At 43.3% G+C, this 18,742-nt stretch overlaps 1 protein-coding gene across 1 annotated transcript in view; it reads right to left on the bottom strand.

Moving 5' to 3' along the window:
* Positions 1–18,742, bottom strand: part of zanl (zonadhesin, like) — a 39,573-nt gene that overhangs the window by 15,948 nt on the left and 4,883 nt on the right. Inside the window, exons 8-52 of the mRNA XM_037759563.1 lie at positions 18,632–18,729; positions 18,387–18,492; positions 17,634–18,301; positions 17,333–17,474; positions 16,961–17,205; positions 16,670–16,818; positions 16,444–16,572; positions 16,154–16,289; positions 15,921–16,062; positions 15,465–15,661; positions 15,223–15,361; positions 13,560–13,804; positions 13,287–13,435; positions 13,057–13,185; positions 12,767–12,902; positions 12,534–12,675; positions 12,078–12,274; positions 10,809–11,294; positions 10,508–10,649; positions 10,138–10,382; positions 9,865–10,013; positions 9,635–9,763; positions 9,345–9,480; positions 9,112–9,253; positions 8,670–8,866; positions 8,421–8,559; positions 6,698–6,942; positions 6,425–6,573; positions 6,195–6,323; positions 5,905–6,040; positions 5,672–5,813; positions 5,230–5,426; positions 4,981–5,119; positions 4,266–4,409; positions 3,961–4,154; positions 3,660–3,801; positions 3,289–3,533; positions 2,999–3,147; positions 2,773–2,901; positions 2,473–2,608; positions 2,240–2,381; positions 1,780–1,976; positions 1,531–1,669; positions 608–724; positions 152–276 (exon numbers count right to left, since the gene is read on the bottom strand). Coding sequence (XP_037615491.1) covers positions 152–276; positions 608–724; positions 1,531–1,669; positions 1,780–1,976; positions 2,240–2,381; positions 2,473–2,608; positions 2,773–2,901; positions 2,999–3,147; positions 3,289–3,533; positions 3,660–3,801; positions 3,961–4,154; positions 4,266–4,409; positions 4,981–5,119; positions 5,230–5,426; positions 5,672–5,813; positions 5,905–6,040; positions 6,195–6,323; positions 6,425–6,573; positions 6,698–6,942; positions 8,421–8,559; positions 8,670–8,866; positions 9,112–9,253; positions 9,345–9,480; positions 9,635–9,763; positions 9,865–10,013; positions 10,138–10,382; positions 10,508–10,649; positions 10,809–11,294; positions 12,078–12,274; positions 12,534–12,675; positions 12,767–12,902; positions 13,057–13,185; positions 13,287–13,435; positions 13,560–13,804; positions 15,223–15,361; positions 15,465–15,661; positions 15,921–16,062; positions 16,154–16,289; positions 16,444–16,572; positions 16,670–16,818; positions 16,961–17,205; positions 17,333–17,474; positions 17,634–18,301; positions 18,387–18,492; positions 18,632–18,729 — 7,910 coding nt within the window. The remainder of the gene's footprint in view (positions 1–151; positions 277–607; positions 725–1,530; positions 1,670–1,779; positions 1,977–2,239; positions 2,382–2,472; positions 2,609–2,772; positions 2,902–2,998; positions 3,148–3,288; positions 3,534–3,659; positions 3,802–3,960; positions 4,155–4,265; positions 4,410–4,980; positions 5,120–5,229; positions 5,427–5,671; positions 5,814–5,904; positions 6,041–6,194; positions 6,324–6,424; positions 6,574–6,697; positions 6,943–8,420; positions 8,560–8,669; positions 8,867–9,111; positions 9,254–9,344; positions 9,481–9,634; positions 9,764–9,864; positions 10,014–10,137; positions 10,383–10,507; positions 10,650–10,808; positions 11,295–12,077; positions 12,275–12,533; positions 12,676–12,766; positions 12,903–13,056; positions 13,186–13,286; positions 13,436–13,559; positions 13,805–15,222; positions 15,362–15,464; positions 15,662–15,920; positions 16,063–16,153; positions 16,290–16,443; positions 16,573–16,669; positions 16,819–16,960; positions 17,206–17,332; positions 17,475–17,633; positions 18,302–18,386; positions 18,493–18,631; positions 18,730–18,742) is intronic.

Raw genomic sequence — 18,742 nt, 5'->3', positions numbered from 1 at the left:
GGGCTTAAGATATAGAGAGAGTGATGCAGCTGCTGTGTGTGCAGCACATGTATATACACATGTGGTGTCCAGTCATCCTCTTGTGATACTGACAGCTTGTAAAAGTATATTTATAGACACATTGTGTGCTAGTTTAAATGTTCATACTGACCAGCGTCCTCCTCGTCTTCATCAGGGTCACAGTGATTCCATTCACGGTGACGTAGAGCTTCCTCAGGTAGGACAGACCTGGCGCTCCTCTCTCCTCATTCTTCCCCTCCACTGAGAACCAAGGACCTGCACAGGGAGCAAACAAACACTTCATTGTCTACTAAGTGTAATTAACAGCATGTAAATGTGAATTTATCACATGCAAAATGTCCAAAAACCACAAATGGAAATATGTCTTCCCACTGTACAACGATGAACTCTGCAATAAATCGGATTAATGCCCTCTTTATTGATTTATCATGTAGTTGTAGTGCCACCTCCTGGTGCAAGGACATCAGATTTTACAGGATAACTTGAAGAAGATACATACTGTACATGTGCCATTTAAATGTGGTTGTGCATTTAGGAGTTTTTGGCAGGTTGCAACAATTATAGACATTAAACTAAATGTTCCTACCTGTGTTGTTCTTGCAGGTTCTGGCCAGTGTGTAGGTGCATGTTCCCATGAAGCTGTAGAACTTCTTGTCAAACGTGTTGTAGTGAGGATCTCCAGACACCACACAGTCCTGAGAGCCTGAGAGAGAGAGAGAGAGAGAGAGTATAGTTGAATAGTTTGAATATGCCATACGACCTCCGAGGTAAAGGTAAACATTGCAACCTCAATATGTCGATATAGCAAACTAACGCTAACATTAGCTGAAATGTCACCCTGACCCCATGATGATACACTCATTTGCATAATGAGGCAGAAATGCATAAAGAAATGTAAAAAGAAGGTGTAGAGAAAAAAATAACTTGGGGGTGAAATGCAAAGGGAAAATCATGCAGAAATAAATAAATAAATACATTAAAAATATACAAATAATTAAAAAATAAATACAAAAATAAACAAATAAAATTAATAAAATAAATACATAAATAAAAGGGGAAAATAAATTAGGTAAAAAGTAAATAAATAAGGGAATTAATGCAAAGATAAATTAAAAAAGGAGCAAATTAAAACAGAAATATCAATTCATGTCACATTTTATCAATTAATTAATGGCTACATTTATTTATAATATTATTTTTGTTACATTTAATGACATATTTATTTATTTATTGAGTCAATTATTTATTTATTCATTTATTTTTTTATTTTGGCAGGTTCCATCCTCCATAATTGTCAAGCAGAGTATGCCTATGCAAAGAGGTTTTACTGTTATTGAAAGCGGAATCACAGGGTTGTCCTCAATTCTGTCCAAATTCAAAGCTACATGAGTATGTTCCAGCTTTATGTCATTTATATGCTGCTACAAGGCAAGTACAGTATACTTCATACCCAGTTTGGTTATTTTGGTAGTGTTAGTAGTGGTAGTAGTGTGGTGGGTGTAAACTTACTGGTGGGATAGCAGCCCAGCTCTCCGTCCTGGTGTTTGCACTCGTGCAGTGGAGGGCAATCAGAGGCGGCACAGGTAACGAAGGGAGCATTGCACCTACACTTCAGCTTACAGTCCTCCACATAAAACTCATCTCCAGGCTGATACACAGACACACACATTTGAACTGTGTTAGCAGGAGGAAGCTCAAATCAAAAGTCACAATATACCTCACAAATGTCCTCACCATTCCCACCATACATCACTTTACCTCATAATACTGGCCGTTGGTGTGCGAGCAGCCACATGTATTCTTCTTGACGCACTTGCCGGCACTCAGGACGTAGCCGGGATCACACACGCAGCCCTCGGAGCAGGGCCCACCGCAGGAGGGAGGTTTCCCAGAGCAGGTCTCCTGACAGGGGTCTGCACAGGGCTCATAGTGGCTGTTGGGGGTGCAACTCAGAGCTGGAGGGGAGGATAGGAAGGTAGAAGGAAGTCAGTGATAGTGGTGGACGTATGGAGGCATATGCTGAGGCCAGGGCTTGTATTTATGAAGTTTGTTATACAGATTTGAACAGCGTTTGTAGGGTCCTCTGGGACTCTGCGGTCTAGCCAAAAACCTTACAGACCCATGGGAAGCGGCTCCCTAGTTGCCTCCATCGTACCCTCCCTACATCTCTCCATCCATCTATCATTTCTCCATCCATTCTTTCACCCAAAACACTCACGGCAGAAGGTTTCGTTCCTCCATGGTCCGATGTTTACCCCGCGGTCCTGGCATTCATTGACGTAGGCTTCTATGGCTTCACACAGGATGGGCTTGGCTCCGTCCAGCTCACACAGGTCGAAGACGCAGTCCCTGAAGTAATTCTGAAGACACACACATCAGAAATTGTAATTTCTGTCTTCTTAACTTCTTATTTTTAATGATATTGTAGTGCTTGTATTTCAAGTGACTTACATTAGGGTTGACTTTGGGGTGGCACACAGCGAAGGGACCTTTTTTGTCCAGCAGGATGCCGCAATATCCAGAGCTCTCATACAGTTCCTGCTCTCCATCGCACTCAGGGATGGTGGTGTTGGGTTTCTTATTACACCTGTCAACACAGACAGTCAGTTAGAGAAGCTCTGTGTGTTGGTTAGTTAGTTTTTGTCCCTTGTCATTATAATGAAGGGGTGATTGGTCTGTACCTAATGTATAAAACCAGTCAGATAATGTATGTGTTTGTGGTTTATAGAAATATTAATGCATGCTACTCACTCTGGATCCGTGTTCCAGCTGTGTCCAAATTCATTGGCATTGTTGGTCAACAATCCATCTGGTTTACGGAAGTCGTCTTTAGAAGATCCGTCGTAATCTCCACACAGTCCACACAGCTTGTTCTCATAGCTGCAGATTACAAGAAAATCGTCAAGTTAGTGATTTGCGGAAGCGAGAGAGCAACATTTAATTTAAAGCTACATCTCTCTGTTCAGTCTTCACTCACTCTTTGATCACTTTGATGTCCATGAAGTGGTTTCCATCATAACGAACAGTCACACCAAAGTTCATGGACACAGTGTAGTGCTTTCCTGACTTGAACACGGAGACACCAGGGGCCGGACTCACCGGTAGGTTTACATTGGTCCCGTTCACCTGTGTGGGGAAAGCAGACGGAAATACCATAATGGGTGATTACTGAGGAAGTAGAAACAGTTAATTATTAAAAACCCTATATCCAGGGTTACACCCTGCTGTTTAAAAATAACCCTGTTAGTTCCTCCCCTCATGTCTTACCTGCACAGTGCCACCTTTGAGGATGGAGATCTTCACCGTGTGTACATATACATGTACGGCCTTCAGATAGGAGATGGTGGGCCTGTTAAAGCGATTTTCATTGTCGGCGTGGACCTCAAAGTGTGGCAGAGTTGTTTCATTGCAGGGTTTAGACATCAAGTAGCTGCAGTTGCCCATGAAGTTGTACTTGCGTTTGTCAAAGGTGGTGTAGTGGGGATCACCAGATGCTATGCATGTGGATGTACCTACAAGGTAAAAAGGAACTGTATGTTAGCAGATGGTTGGAAAACGCAGTGTTTGAACCAGATCGTTCCGAGCTTCTAGCACCAGTTCCTGTACCAATTCCTTGACAATTTACCAGACATTATTACCTTTAGGATAGCAGCCTGCAACACCATTAACCTCGCGACACTCTTCAGTGGCGTCACAGGAGTTATCAACACACTCCAAAGTGTAGTTCCCCGCACAGCGACACAGCTTTGAGCAGCCATCTCCATATATAATCTCGCCAGGCTAAAACAAAGGATTGAACAAAGGATTAATATTGGCATAAAGTACCGTGTGTCACTATAACAACATCGTACAACCTTCTTGTCATTTACTGTCTTACCATTATATATTTTTACTAAACAGCAATGTATGCATATGGGTATATTAACTAGGACATCTGACCTCATAATAGTTATTCTGGTCATCTAGACAGCCACATTTCTCCAGTGGCACACAGCGCCGTCCCTTGAAGACGAACCCTGGTTTGCAGAAGCAGCCACTGATACATGAGCCAGAACAGTTGGTGGAGGGTTCCATACAGGTGGGGATACAAGCTGGACCACATTCAATATACTCTGCATCGGGAGGACATGGTTCTGTACAGCGGAAAGAACAGAAATTGGTTGATGAAAGATAGGGAAAATAAATGTAAGAAAGAAAGAAAGAAGTGAATGATTGAATGAAGTATTGATAAGGACATGTCATACTTGGTGGCTTGGCTGTTGTTGGTCCAGGAGTTGATGGCTTTGGTGTAGTTGGTCCAGGAGTTGATGGTTTGGGTGTAGTTGGTCCAGGAGTTGATGGTTTGGGTGTAGTTGGTCTAGGAGTTGTTGGCTTTGGTGTAGTCGTGACTGGAGTTGCAAAAATAAATTTATAAAATTAAAATTTATAAAAATCAATACATAAATAAAAGTGAAACATAAACAGAGTAAAAGAGTAAATAAATAAGGGAATTAATGCAAAGATAAATTAAAAAAGGAGCAAATTAAAACAGAAATATCAATTTGTGTCTCATTTCATCCATTAAGTAATGGCTACAATTATTTTTAATATTATTTTTGCTATATTTAATGACATATTTATTAATTTATTTATTTAGTCAGTTATTTATTCATTTATTTTTAATTTTGGCAGGTTTTGTCCTACATAGTTGTCAAGCAGAGTATGCATATGCAAAGAGGTTTTACTGTTATTGAAAGCGGAACCACAGGGTTGTCCTCAGTTCTGTCCAAATTCAAAGCTACTTGAGCATTTACCAAGGCACTGGAGTACAAGTTGATCACCAAATTCTACCCTCCGGTACAACTGAGCATGTTTTAGCTTTGTCATTTATATGCTGCTACAAGTACAGTATACTTCATACCCAGTTCACTTACCTTGGTAGTGTTAGTAGTGTTAGTTGTGTGGTGGGTGTAAACTTACTGGTGGGATAGCAGCCCAGCTCTCCGTCCTGTTGTTTACACTCGTGCAGTGGAGGGCAATCAGAGGCGGCACAGGTAACGAAGGGAGCATTGCACCTACACTTCAGCTTACAGTCCTCCACATAAAACTCATCTCCAGGCTGATACACAGACACACACATTTGAACTGTGTTAGCAGGAGGAAGCTCAAATCAAAAGTCACAATATACCTCACAAATGTCCTCACCATTCCCACCATACATCACTTTACCTCATAATACTGGCCGTTGGTGTGCGAGCAGCCACATGAACTATTCCTGACGCACTTGCCGGCACTCAGGACGTAGCCGGGATCACACACGCAGCCCTCGGAGCAAGGCCCACCGCAGGAGGGAGGTTTTCCGGTGCAGGTCTCCTGACAGGGGTCTGCACAGGGCTCATAGTGGCTGTTGGGGGTGCAACTCAGAGCTGGAGGGGAGGATAGGAAGGTAGAAGGAAGTCAGTGATAGTGGTGGACGTATGGAGGCATATGCTGAGGCCAGGGCTTGTATTTATGAATTGTGTTATACAGATTTGAAAAGCGTTTGTAGGGCTGGACCTCTGCGGTTATTAACCCTTGGGAAGCGGCTCCCTAGTTTCCTCCATCGTACCCTCCCTACATCTCTCCATCCATCTATCATTTCTCCATCCATTCTTTCACCCAAAACACTCACGGCAGAAGGTTTCGTTCCTCCATGGTCCGATGTTTACCCCGCGGTCCTGGCATTCATTGACGTAGGCTTCTATGGCTTCACACAGGATGGGTTTGGCTCCATCCAGCTCACACAGGTCGAAGACGCAGTCCCTGAAGTAATTCTGAAGACAAACACATCAGAAATTGTAATTTCTGTCTTCTTAACTTCTTATTTTTAATGACATTGTAGTGCTTGTATTTCAAGTGACTTACATTAGGGTTGACTTTGGGGTGGCACACAGCGAAGGGACCTTTTTTGTCCAGCATGATGCCGCAATATCCAGAGCTCTCATACAGTTCCTGCTCTCCATCGCACTCAGGGATGGTGGTGTTGGGTTTCTTATTACACCTGTCAACACAGATAGTCAGTTAGAGAGTTGGTTATTTAGTTTTTGTCCCTTGTCATTATAATGAAGGGGTGATTGGTCTGTACCTAATGTATAAAACCAGTCAGATAATGTATGTGATTGTGGTTTATAGAAATATTAATGCATGCTACTCACTCTGGATCCGTGTTCCAGCTGTGTCCAAATTCATTGGCATTGTTGGTCAACAGTCCATCTGGTTTACGGAAGTCGTCTTTAGAAGATCCGTCGTAATCTCCACACAGTCCACAGAGCTTGTTCTCATAGCTGCAGATTACAAGAAAATCGGCATGTTAGTGATTTGTGGAAGCGAGAGAGAGCAACAATTCACTTAGAGCTAGTGATCTGTCTGTTCAGTCCTCACTCACTCTTTGATCACTTTGATGTCCATGAAGTGGTTTCCATCATAACGAACAGTCACACCAAAGTTCATGGACACAGTGTAGTGCTTTCCTGACTTGAACACGGAGACACCAGGGACCGGACTCACCGGCAGGTTTACATTGGTCCCGTTCACCTGTGTGGGGAAAGCAGGCGGAAATAACATAATGGGTGATTACTGAGGAAATAAAAACCCTATATCCAGGGTTACACCCTGCTGTTTAAAAATAACCCTGTTAGTTCCTCCCCTCATGTCTTACCTGCACAGTGCCACCTTTGAGGATGGAGATCTTCACCGTGTGTACATATACATGTACGGCCTTCAGATAGGAGATGGTGGGCCTGTTAAAGCGATGTTCATTGTCGGCGTGGACCTCAAAGTGTGGCAGAGTTGTTTCATTGCAGGGTTTAGACATCAAGTAGCTGCAGTTGCCCATGAAGTTGTACTTGCGTTTGTCAAAGGTGGTGTAGTGGGGATCACCAGAAGCTATGCATGTGGATGTACCTACAAGGTAAAAAGGAACTGTATGTTAGCAGATGGTTGGAAAACGCAGTGTTTGAACCAGATCATTTCGAAGCTACTAGTACCAGTTCCTGTACCAATTCCTTGACAATTTACCAGACATTATTACCTTTAGGATAGCAGCCTGCAACACCATTAACCTCGCGACACTCTTCAGTGGCGTCACAGGAGTTATCAACACACTCCAAAGTGTAGTTCCCCGCACAGCGACACAGCTTTGAGCAGCCATCTCCATATATAATCTCGCCAGGCTAAAACAAAGGATTGAACAAAGGATTAATATTGGCATAAAGTACCGTGTGTCACTATAACAACATCGTACAACCTTCTTGTCATTTACTGTCTGACCATTATATATTTTTACTAAACAGCAATGTATGCATATGGGTATATTAACTAGGACATCTGACCTCATAATAGTTATTCTGGTCATCCAGACAGCCACATTTCTCCAGTGGCACACAGCGCCGTCCCTTGAAGACGAACCCTGGTTTGCAGAAGCAGCCACTGATACATGAGCCAGAACAGTTGGTGGAGGGTTCCATACAGGTGGGGATACAAGCTGGACCACATTCAATATACTCTGCATCGGGAGGACATGGTTCTGTACAGCGGAAAGAACAGAAATTGGTTGATGAAAGATAGGGAAAATAAATGTAAGAAAGAAAGAAGGAAGTGAATGATTGAATGAAGTATTGATAAGGACATGTCATACTTGGTGGTTTGGCTGTTGTTGGTCCAGGAGTTGATGGCTTTGGTGTAGTTGGTCCAGGAGTTGATGGTTTGGGTGTAGTTGGTCCAGGAGTTGATGGTTTGGGTGTAGTTGGTCCAGGAGTTGATGGTTTGGGTGTAGTTGGTCTAGGAGTTGTTGGCTTTGGTGTAGTCGTGACTGGAGTTGCAAAAATAAATTTATAAAATTAAAATTTATAAAAATCAATACATAAATAAAAGTGAAACATAAACAGAGTAAAAGAGTAAATAAATAAGGGAATTAATGCAAAGATAAATTAAAAAAGGAGCAAATTAAAACAGAAATATCAATTTGTGTCTCATTTCATCCATTAAGTAATGGCTACAATTATTTTTAATATTATTTTTGCTATGTTTAATGACATATTTATTAATTTATTTATTTAGTCAGTTATTTATTCATTTATTTTTAATTTTGGCAGGTTTTGTCCTACATAGTTGTCAAGCAGAGTATGCATATGCAAAGAGGTTTTACTGTTATTGAAAGCGAAACCACAGGGTTGTCCTCAGTTCTGTCCAAATTCAAAGCTACTTGAGCATTTACCAAGGCACTGGAGTACAAGTTGATCACCAAATTCTACCCTCCGGTACAACTGAGCATGTTTTAGCTTTGTCATTTATATGCTGCTACAAGTACAGTATACTTCATACCCAGTTCACTTACCTTGGTAGTGTTAGTAGTGTTAGTTGTGTGGTGGGTGTAAACTTACTGGTGGGATAGCAGCCCAGCTCTCCGTCCTGTTGTTTACACTCGTGCAGTGGAGGGCAATCAGAGGCGGCACAGGTAACGAAGGGAGCATTGCACCTACACTTCAGCTTACAGTCCTCCACATAAAACTCATCTCCAGGCTGATACACAGACACACACATTTGAACTGTGTTAGCAGGAGGAAGCTCAAATCAAAAGTCACAATATACCTCACAAATGTCCTCACCATTCCCACCATACATCACTGTACCTCATAATACTGGCCGTTGGTGTGCGAGCAGCCACACGAACTATTCCTGACGCACTTGCCGGCACTCAGGACGTAGCCGGGATCACACACGCAGCCCTCGGAGCAAGGCCCACCGCAGGAGGGAGGTTTTCCGGTGCAGGTCTCCTGACAGGGGTCTGCACAGGGCTCATAGTGGCTGTTGGGGGTGCAACTCAGAGCTGGAGGGGAGGATAGGAAGGTAGAAGGAAGTCAGTGATAGTGGTGGATGTATGGAGGCATATGCTGAGGCCAGGGCTTGTATTTATGAATTGTGTTATACAGATTTGAAAAGCGTTTGTAGGGCTGGACCTCTGCGGTTATTAACCCTTGGGAAGCAGCTCCCTAGTTTCCTCCATCGTACCCTCCCTACATCTCTCCATCCATCTATCATTTCTCCATCCATTCTTTCACCCAAAACACTCACGGCAGAAGGTTTCGTTCCTCCATGGTCCGATGTTTACCCCGCGGTCCTGGCATTCATTGACGTAGGCTTCTATGGCTTCACACAGGATGGGCTTGGCTCCGTCCAGCTCACACAGGTCGAAGACGCAGTCCCTGAAGTAATTCTGAAGACAAACACATCAGAAATTGTAATTTCTGTCTTCTTAACTTCTTATTTTTAATGACATTGTAGTGCTTGTATTTCAAGTGACTTACATTAGGGTTGACTTTGGGGTGGCACACAGCGAAGGGACCTTTTTTGTCCAGCATGATGCCGCAATATCCAGAGCTCTCATACAGTTCCTGCTCTCCATCGCACTCAGGGATGGTGGTGTTGGGTTTCTTATTACACCTGTCAACACAGATAGTCAGTTAGAGAGTTGGTTATTTAGTTTTTGTCCCTTGTCATTATAATGAAGGGGTGATTGGTCTGTACCTAACGTATAAAACCAGTCAGATAATGTATGTGATTGTGGTTTATAGAAATATTAATGCATGCTACTCACTCTGGATCCGTGTTCCAGCTGTGTCCAAATTCATTGGCATTGTTGGTCAACAGTCCATCTGGTTTACGGAAGTCGTCTTTAGCAGATCCGTCGTAATCTCCACACAGTCCACACAGCTTGTTCTCATAGCTGCAGATTACACAAAAATCGGCAAGTTAGTGATTTGTGGAAGCGAGAGAGAAAAATATTTCAGTTAGAGCTAGTGATCTCTCTGTTCAGTCCTCACTCACTCTTTGATCACTTTGATGTCCATGAAGTGGTTTCCATCATAACGAACAGTCACACCAAAGTTCATGGACACAGTGTAGTGCTTTCCTGACTTGAACACGGAGACACCAGGGGCCGGACTCACCGGCAGGTTCACATTGGTCCCGTTCACCTGTGTGCGGAAAGCAGGCGGAAATAACATAATGGGTGATTACTGAGGAAATAAAAACCTTATATCAAGGGTTACACCCTGCTGTTTAAAAATAACCCTGTTAGTTCCTCCCCTCATTTCTTACCTGCACAGTGCCACCTTTGAGGATGGAGATCTTCACCGTGTGTACATATACATGTACGGCCTTCAGATAGGAGATGGTGGGCCTGTTAAAGCGATTTTCATTGTCGGCGTGGACCTCAAAGTGTGGCAGAGTTGTTTCATTGCAGGGTTTAGACATCAAATAGCTGCAGTTGCCCATGAAGTTGTACTTGCGTTTGTCAAAGGTGGTGTAGTGGGGATCACCAGACGCTATGCATGTGGATGTACCTACAAGGTAAAAGGAACTGTATGTTAGCAGATGGTTGGAAAACGCAGTGTTTGAACCAGATCGTTCCGAGCTTCTAGCACCAGTTCCTGTACCAATTCCTTGACAATTTACCAGACATTATTACCTTTAGGATAGCAGCCTGCAACACCATTAACCTCGCGACACTCTTCAGTGGCGTCACAGGAGTTATCAACACACTCCAAAGTGTAGTTCCCCGCACAGCGACACAGCTTTGAGCAGCCATCTCCATATATAATCTCGCCAGGCTAAAACAAAGGATTGAACAAAGGATTAATATTGGCATAAAGTACCGTGTGTCACTATAACAACATCGTACAACCTTCTTGTCATTTACTGTCTTACCATTATATATTTTTACTAAACAGCAATGTATGCATATGGGTATATTAACTAGGACATCTGACCTCATAATAGTTATTCTGGTCATCCAGACAGCCACATTTCTCCAGTGGCACACAGCGCCGTCCCTTGAAGACGAACCCTGGTTTGCAGAAGCAGCCACTGATACATGAGCCAGAACAGTTGGTGGAGGGTTCCATACAGGTGGGGATACAAGCTGGACCACATTCAATATACTCTGCATCAGGAGGACATGGTTCTGTACAGCGGAAAGAACAGAAATTGGTTGATGAAAAATGGGGAAAATAAATGTAAGAAAGAAAGAAAGAAGTGAATAATTGAATGAAGTATTGATAAGGACATGTCATACTTGGTGGCTTGGCTGTTGTTGGTCCAGGAGTTGATGGCTTGGGTGTAGTTGGTCCAGGAGTTGATGGTTTGGGTGTAGTTGGTCCGGGAGTTGATGGTTTGGGTGTAGTTGGTCCAGGAGTTGATGGTTTTGGTGTAGTCGGGACTGGAGTTGCTAAAATAAATGAATAAAATAAAAAAATAATAAAAAATCAATACATAAATAAAAGGGAAAATAAACAGAGTAAAAGAGTAAATAAATAAGGGAATTAATGCAAAGATAAATTAAAAAAGGAGCAAATTAAAACAAGAAATATCAATTAATGTTACATTTTATCAATTAAGTAATGGCTACAATTATTTTTAATATTATTTTTGCTATATTTAATGACATATTTATTCATTTATTTATTTAGTCAGTTATTTATTCATTTATTTTTTTATTTTGGCAGGTTCCATCCTCCATAGTTGTCAGGCAGAGTATGCCTATGCAAAGAGGTTTTACTGTTATTGAAAGCGGAACCACAGGGTTGTCTTCAATTCTGCCCAAAATCAAAGCTACATGAGTATTTACCAAGGCACTGGAGTACTAGTTGAGCACAAAATCCTACCCTCCGGTACAACTGAGCATGTTTTAGCTTTGTCATTTATATGCTGCTACAAGTACAGTATACTTCATACCCAGTTCAGTTACCTTGGTAGTGTTAGTATTAGTTGTGTGGTGGGTGTAAACTTACTGGTGGGATAGCAGCCCAGCTCTCCGTCCTGTTGTTTACACTCGTGCAGTGGAGGGCAATCAGAGGCGGCACAGGTAACGAAGGGAGCATTGCACCTACACTTCAGCTTACAGTCCTCCACATAAAACTCATCTCCAGGCTGATACACAGACACACACATTTGAACTGTGTTAGCAGGAGGAAGCTCAAATCAAAAGTCACAATATACCTCACAAATGTCCTCACCATTCCCACCATACATCACTTTACCTCATAATACTGGCCGTTGGTGTGCGAGCAGCCACACGAACTATTCCTGACGCACTTGCCGGCACTCAGGACGTAGCCGGGATCACACACGCAGCCCTCGGAGCAAGGCCCACCGCAGGAGGGAGGTTTTCCGGTGCAGGTCTCCTGACAGGGGTCTGCACAGGGCTCATAGTGGCTGTTGGGGGTGCAACTCAGAGCTGGAGGGGAGGATAGGAAGGTAGAAGGAAGTCAGTGATAGTGGTGGATGTATGGAGGCATATGCTGAGACCAGGGCTTGTATTTATGAAGTGTGTTATACAGATTTGAAAAGCGTTTGTTGGGCTGGACCTCTGCAGTCCAGCCAAAAACCTTACCGACCCATGGGAAGCGGCTCCCTAGTTGCCTCCATCGTACCCTCCCTACATCTCTCCATCCATCTATCATTTCTCCATCCATTCTTTCACCCAAAACACTCACGGCAGAAGGTTTCGTTCCTCCATGGTCCGATGTTTACCCCGCGGTCCTGGCATTCATTGACGTAGGCTTCTATGGCTTCACACAGGATGGGCTTGGCTCCATCTAGCTCACACAGGTCGAAGACGCAGTCCCTGAAGTAATTCTGAAGACACACACATCAGAAATTGTAATTTCTGTCTTCTTAACTTCTTATTTTTAATGACATTGTAGTGCTTGTATTTCAAGTGACTTACATTAGGGTTGACTTTGGGGTGGCACACAGCGAAGGGACCTTTTTTGTCCAGCATGATGCCGCAATATCCAGAGCTCTCATACAGTTCCTGCTCTCCATCGCACTCAGGGATGGTGGTGTTGGGTTTCTTATTACACCTGTCAACACAGATAGTCAGTTACAGAGTTGGTTATTTAGTTTTTGTCCCTTGTCATTATAATGAAGGGGTGATTGGTCTGTACCTAATGTATAAAACCAGTCAGATAATGTATGTGATTGTGGTTTATAGAAATATTAATGCATGCTACTCACTCTGGATCCGTGTTCCAGCTGTGTCCAAATTCATTGGCATTGTTGGTCAACAGTCCATCTGGTTTGCGGAAGTCGTCTTTAGAAGATCCGTCGTAATCTCCACACAGTCCACAGAGCTTGTTCTCATAGCTGCAGATTACAAGAAAATCGGCATGTTAGTGATTTGTGGAAGCGAGAGAGAGCAACAATTCACTTAGAGCTAGTGATCTGTCTGTTCAGTCCTCACTCACTCTTTGATCACTTTGATGTCCATGAAGTGGTTTCCATCATAACGAACAGTCACACCAAAGTTCATGGACACAGTGTAGTGCTTTCCTGACTTGAACACGGAGACACCAGGGACCGGACTCACCGGCAGGTTTACATTGGTCCCGTTCACCTGTGTGCGGAAAGCAGGCGGAAATAACATAATGGGTGATTACTGAGGAAATAAAAACCCTATATCCAGGGTTACACCCTGCTGTTTAAAAATAACCCTGTTAGTTCCTCCCCTCATGTCTTACCTGCACAGTGCCACCTTTGAGGATGGAGATCTTCACCGTGTGTACATATACATGTACGGCCTTCAGATAGGAGATGGTGGGCCTGTTAAAGCGATGTTCATTGTCGGCGTGGACCTCAAAGTGTGGCAGAGTTGTTTCATTGCAGGGTTTAGACATCAAATAGCTGCAGTTGCCCATGAAGTTGTACTTGCGTTTGTCAAAGGTGGTGTAGTGGGGATCACCAGAAGCTATGCATGTGGATGTACCTACAAGGTAAAAAGGAACTGTATGTCAGCAGATGGTTGGAAAACGCAGTGTTTGAACCAGATCATTTCGAAGCTACTAGTACCAGTTCCTGTACCAATTCCTTGACAATTTACCAGACATTATTACCTTTAGGATAGCAGCCTGCAACACCATTAACCTCGCGACACTCTTCAGTGGCGTCACAAGAGTTATCAACACACTCCAAAGTGTAGTTCCCCGCACAGCGACACAGCTTTGAGCAGCCATCTCCATATATAATCTCGCCAGGCTAAAACAAAGGATTGAACAAAGGATTAATATTGGCATAAAGTACCGTGTGTCACTATAACAACATCGTATTACCTTCTTGTCATTTACTGTCTTACCATTATATATTTTTACTTAACAGTAATGTATGCATATGGGTATATTAACTAGGACATCTGACCTCATAATAGTTATTCTGGTCATCCAGACAGCCACATTTCTCCAGTGGCACACAGCGCCGTCCCTTGAAGACGAACCCTGGTTTGCAGAAGCAGCCACTGATACATGAGCCAGAACAGTTGGTGGAGGGTTCCATACAGGTGGGGATACAAGCTGGACCACATTCAATATACTCTGCATCAGGAGGACATGGTTCTGTACAGCGGAAAGAACAGAAATTGGTTGATGAAAAATGGGGAAAATAAATGTAAGAAAGAAAGAAAGAAGTGAATAATTGAATGAAGTATTGATAAGGACATGTCATACTTGGTGGCTTGGCTGTTGTTGGTCCAGGAGTTGATGGCTTGGGTGTAGTTGGTCCAGGAGTTGATGGTTTGGGTGTAGTTGGTCCAGGAGTTGATGGTTTTGGTGTAGTCGGGACTGGAGTTGCTAAAATAAATGAATAAAATAAAAAAATAATAAAAAATCAATACATAAATAAAAGGGAAAATAAACAGAGTAAAAGAGTAAATAAATAAGGGAATTAATGCAAAGATAAATTAAAAAAGGAGCAAATTAAAACAAGAAATATCAATTAATGTCACATTTTATCAATTAAGTAATGGCTACAATTATTTTTAATATTATTTTTGCTATGTTTAATGACATATTTATTAATTTATTTATTTAGTCAGTTATTTATTCATTTATTTTTTTATTTTGGCAGGTTCCATCCTCCATAGTTGTCAGGCAGAGTATGCCTATGCAAAGAGGTTTTACTGTTATTGAAAGCGGAACCACAGGGTTGTCTTCAATTCTGCCCAAAATCAAAGCTACATGAGTATTTACCAAGGCACTGGAGTACTAGTTGAGCACAAAATCCTACCCTCCGGTACAACTGAGCATGTTTTAGCTTTGTCATTTATATGCTGCTACAAGTACAGTATACTTCATACCCAGTTCAGTTACCTTGGTAGTGTTAGTATTAGTTGTGTGGTGGGTGTAAACTTACTGGTGGGATAGCAGCCCAGCTCTCCGTCCTGTTGTTTACACTCGTGCAGTGGAGGGCAATCAGAGGCGGCACAGGTAACGAAGGGAGCATTGCACCTACACTTCAGCTTACAGTCCTCCACATAAAACTCATCTCCAGGCTGATACACAGACACACACATTTGAACTGTGTTAGCAGGAGGAAGCTCAAATCAAAAGTCACCTCACAAATGTCCTCACCATTCCCACCATACATCACTGTACCTCATAATACTGGCCGTTGGTGTACGTGCAGCCACATGAACTATTGCTGACGCACTTGCCGGCACTCAGGATGTAGCCGGGATCACACACGCAGCCCTCGGAGCAAGGCCCACCGCAGGAGGGAGGTTTTCCGGTGCAGGTCTCCTGACAGGGGTCTGCACAGGGCTCATAGTGGCTGTTGGGGGTGCAACTCAGAGCTGGAGGGGAGGATAGGAAGGTAGAAGGAAGTCAGTGATAGTGGTGGACGTATGGAGGCATATGCTGAGACCAGGGCTTGTATTTATGAAGTTTGTTATACAGATTTGAACAGCGTTTGTTGGGCTGGACCTCTGCAGTCCAGCCAAAAACCTTACCGACCCATGGGAAGCGGCTCCCTAGTTGCCTCCATCGTACCCTCCCTACATCTCTCCATCCATCTATCATTTCTCCATCCATTCTTTCACCCAAAACACTCACGGCAGAAGGTTTCGTTCCTCCATGGTCCGATGTTTACCCCGCGGTCCTGGCATTCATTGACGTAGGCTTCTATGGCTTCACACAGGATGGGCTTGGCTCCATCCAGCTCACACAGGTCGAAGACGCAGTCCCTGAAGTAATTCTGAAGACAAACACATCAGAAATTGTAATTTCTGTCTTCTTAACTTCTTATTTTTAATGACATTGTAGTGCTTGTATTTCAAGTGACTTACATTAGGGTTGACTTTGGGGTGGCACACAGCGAAGGGACCTTTTTTGTCCAGCAGGATGCCGCAATATCCAGAGCTCTCATACAGTTCCTGCTCTCCATCGCACTCAGGGATGGTGGTGTTGGGTTTCTTATTACACCTGTCAACACAGATAGTCAGTTAGAGAGTTGGTTATTTAGTTTTTGTCCCGTGTCATTATAATGAAGGGGTGATTGGTCTGTACCCAATGTATAAAACCAATCAGATAATGTATGTGATTGTGGTTTATAGAAATATTAATGCATGCTACTCACTCTGGATCAGTGTTCCAGCTGTGTCCAAATTCATTGGCATTGTTGGTCAACAGTCCATCTGGTTTACGGAAGTCGTCTTTGGCAGATCCGTCGTAATCTCCACACAGTCCACACAGCTTGTTCTCATAGCTGCAGATTACACAAAAATCGGCAAGTTAGTGATTTGCGGAAGCGAGAGAGCAACATTTAATTTAAAGCTACATCTCTCTGTTCAGTCTTCACTCACTCTTTGATCACTTTGATGTCCATGAAGTGGTTTCCATCATAACGAACAGTCACACCAAAGTTCATGGACACAGTGTAGTGCTTTCCTGACTTGAACACGGAGACACCAGGGGCCGGACTCACCGGCAGGTTCACATTGGTCCCGTTCACCTGTGTGCGGAAAGCAGGCGGAAATACCATAATGGGTGATTACTGAAGAAGTAGAAACAGTTGATTATTAAAAAAACCTATATCCAAGGTTACACCTTGCCGTTTAAAAAAAACCCTGTTAGCTCCTCCCCACATGTCTTACCTGCACAGTGCCACCTTTGAGGATGGAGATCTTCACCGTGTGTACATATACATGTACGGCCTTCAGATAGGAGATGGTGGGCCTGTTAAAGCGATGTTCATTGTCGGCGTGGACCTCAAAGTGTGGCAGAGTTGTTTCATTGCAGGGTTTAGACATCAAATAGCTGCAGTTGCCCATGAAGTTGTACTTGCGTTTGTCAAAGGTGGTGTAGTGGGGATCACCAGATGCTATGCATGTGGATGTACCTACAAGGTAAAAAGGAACTGTATGTTAGCAGATGGTTGGACAACGCAGTGTTTGAACCAGATCATTTCGAAGCTTCTAGTACCAGTTCCTGTACCAATTCCTTGACAATTTACCAGACATTATTACCTTTAGGATAGCAGCCTGCAACACCATTAACCTCGCGACACTCTTCAGTGGCGTCACAGGAGTTATCAACACACTCCAAAGTGTAGTTCCCCGCACAGCGACACAGCTTTGAGCAGCCATCTCCATATATAATCTCGCCAGGCTAAAACAAAGGATTGAACAAAGGATTAATATTGGCATAAAGTACCGTGTGTCACTATAACAACATCGTATTACCTTCTTGTCATTTACTGTCTTACCATTATATATTTTTACTAAACAGCAATGTATGCATATGGGTATATTAACTAGGACATCTGACCTCATAATAGTTATTCTGGTCATCTAGACAGCCACATTTCTCCAGTGGCACACAGCGCCGTCCCTTGAAGACGAACCCTGGTTTGCAGAAGCAGCCACTGATACATGAGCCAGAACAGTTGGTGGAGGGTTCCATACAGGTGGGGATACAAGCTGGACCACATTCAATATACTCTGCATCAGGAGGACATGGTTCTGTACAGCGGAAAGAACAGAAATTGGTTGATGAAAAATGGGGAAAATAAATGTAAGAAAGAAAGAAAGAAGTGAATAATTGAATGAAGTATTGATAAGGACATGTCATACTTGGTGGCTTGGCTGTTGTTGGTCCAGGAGTTGTTGGTTTGGGTGTAGTTGGTCCAGGAGTTGATGGTTTGGGTGTAGTTGGTCCAGGAGTTGATGGTTTGGGTGTAGTTGGTCCAGGAGTTGATGGCTTTGGTGTAGTTGGTCCAGGAGTTGATGGCTTTGGTGTAGTTGGTCCAGGAGTTGATGGCTTTGGTGTAGTTGGTCCAGGAGTTGTTGGTTTAGGTGTAGATGGACCGGGAGTTGATGGTTTGGGTGTAGATGGTCTTGGAGTTGTTGGTTTAGGTGTAGATGGACCGGGAGTTGATGGTTTGGGTGTAGATGGTCTTGGAGTTGTTACCGGTGGTAGAGGAGTTGTTGGCGGAGCTATAAATGAAAAATAAGTTGTTTGTCTTGAAGTCTTCTGTTACTGTCACAGCATATACGTATTTCTTATGGTGCTGAGAGTAACTTGAATTCCCTCTGGTCAGTTTCTCACCTTTGCAGGCCATGACACACACAGCATCAACAGCAATATCTGTCTCAGGAGTTTCTCCAAAGGTACCCACAATCACAAACTGAAATACATATAAAGGTAACAAGAAGGTTAATGTAAACCTATGACAAACAATGTGCCGGTGCTGGACCAGTAGAAGACAGCAAAGAAAAACGCAGAAGAAGGTCCGCACACTGTAGCTCCCTTAAACCTCCTTTTACCTGAATGGCAGCAGATCCCAAGTACCGGACCTCTACAGGCTTCCAGCTCTGACCCTGGTTCCCCCTGACAGTGAAGAGAGCAGGTCCGAGGCTTCCACCTGGTAAATAGAA

Source organism: Sebastes umbrosus, chromosome 22 (assembly GCF_015220745.1).
Source record: "Sebastes umbrosus isolate fSebUmb1 chromosome 22, fSebUmb1.pri, whole genome shotgun sequence".
NCBI classification, from domain to species: Eukaryota; Metazoa; Chordata; class Actinopteri; order Perciformes; family Sebastidae; genus Sebastes; species Sebastes umbrosus.
Note: the sequence above shows the minus strand (reverse complement) of the source record. Positions and strands in the feature narration are given on the sequence as shown.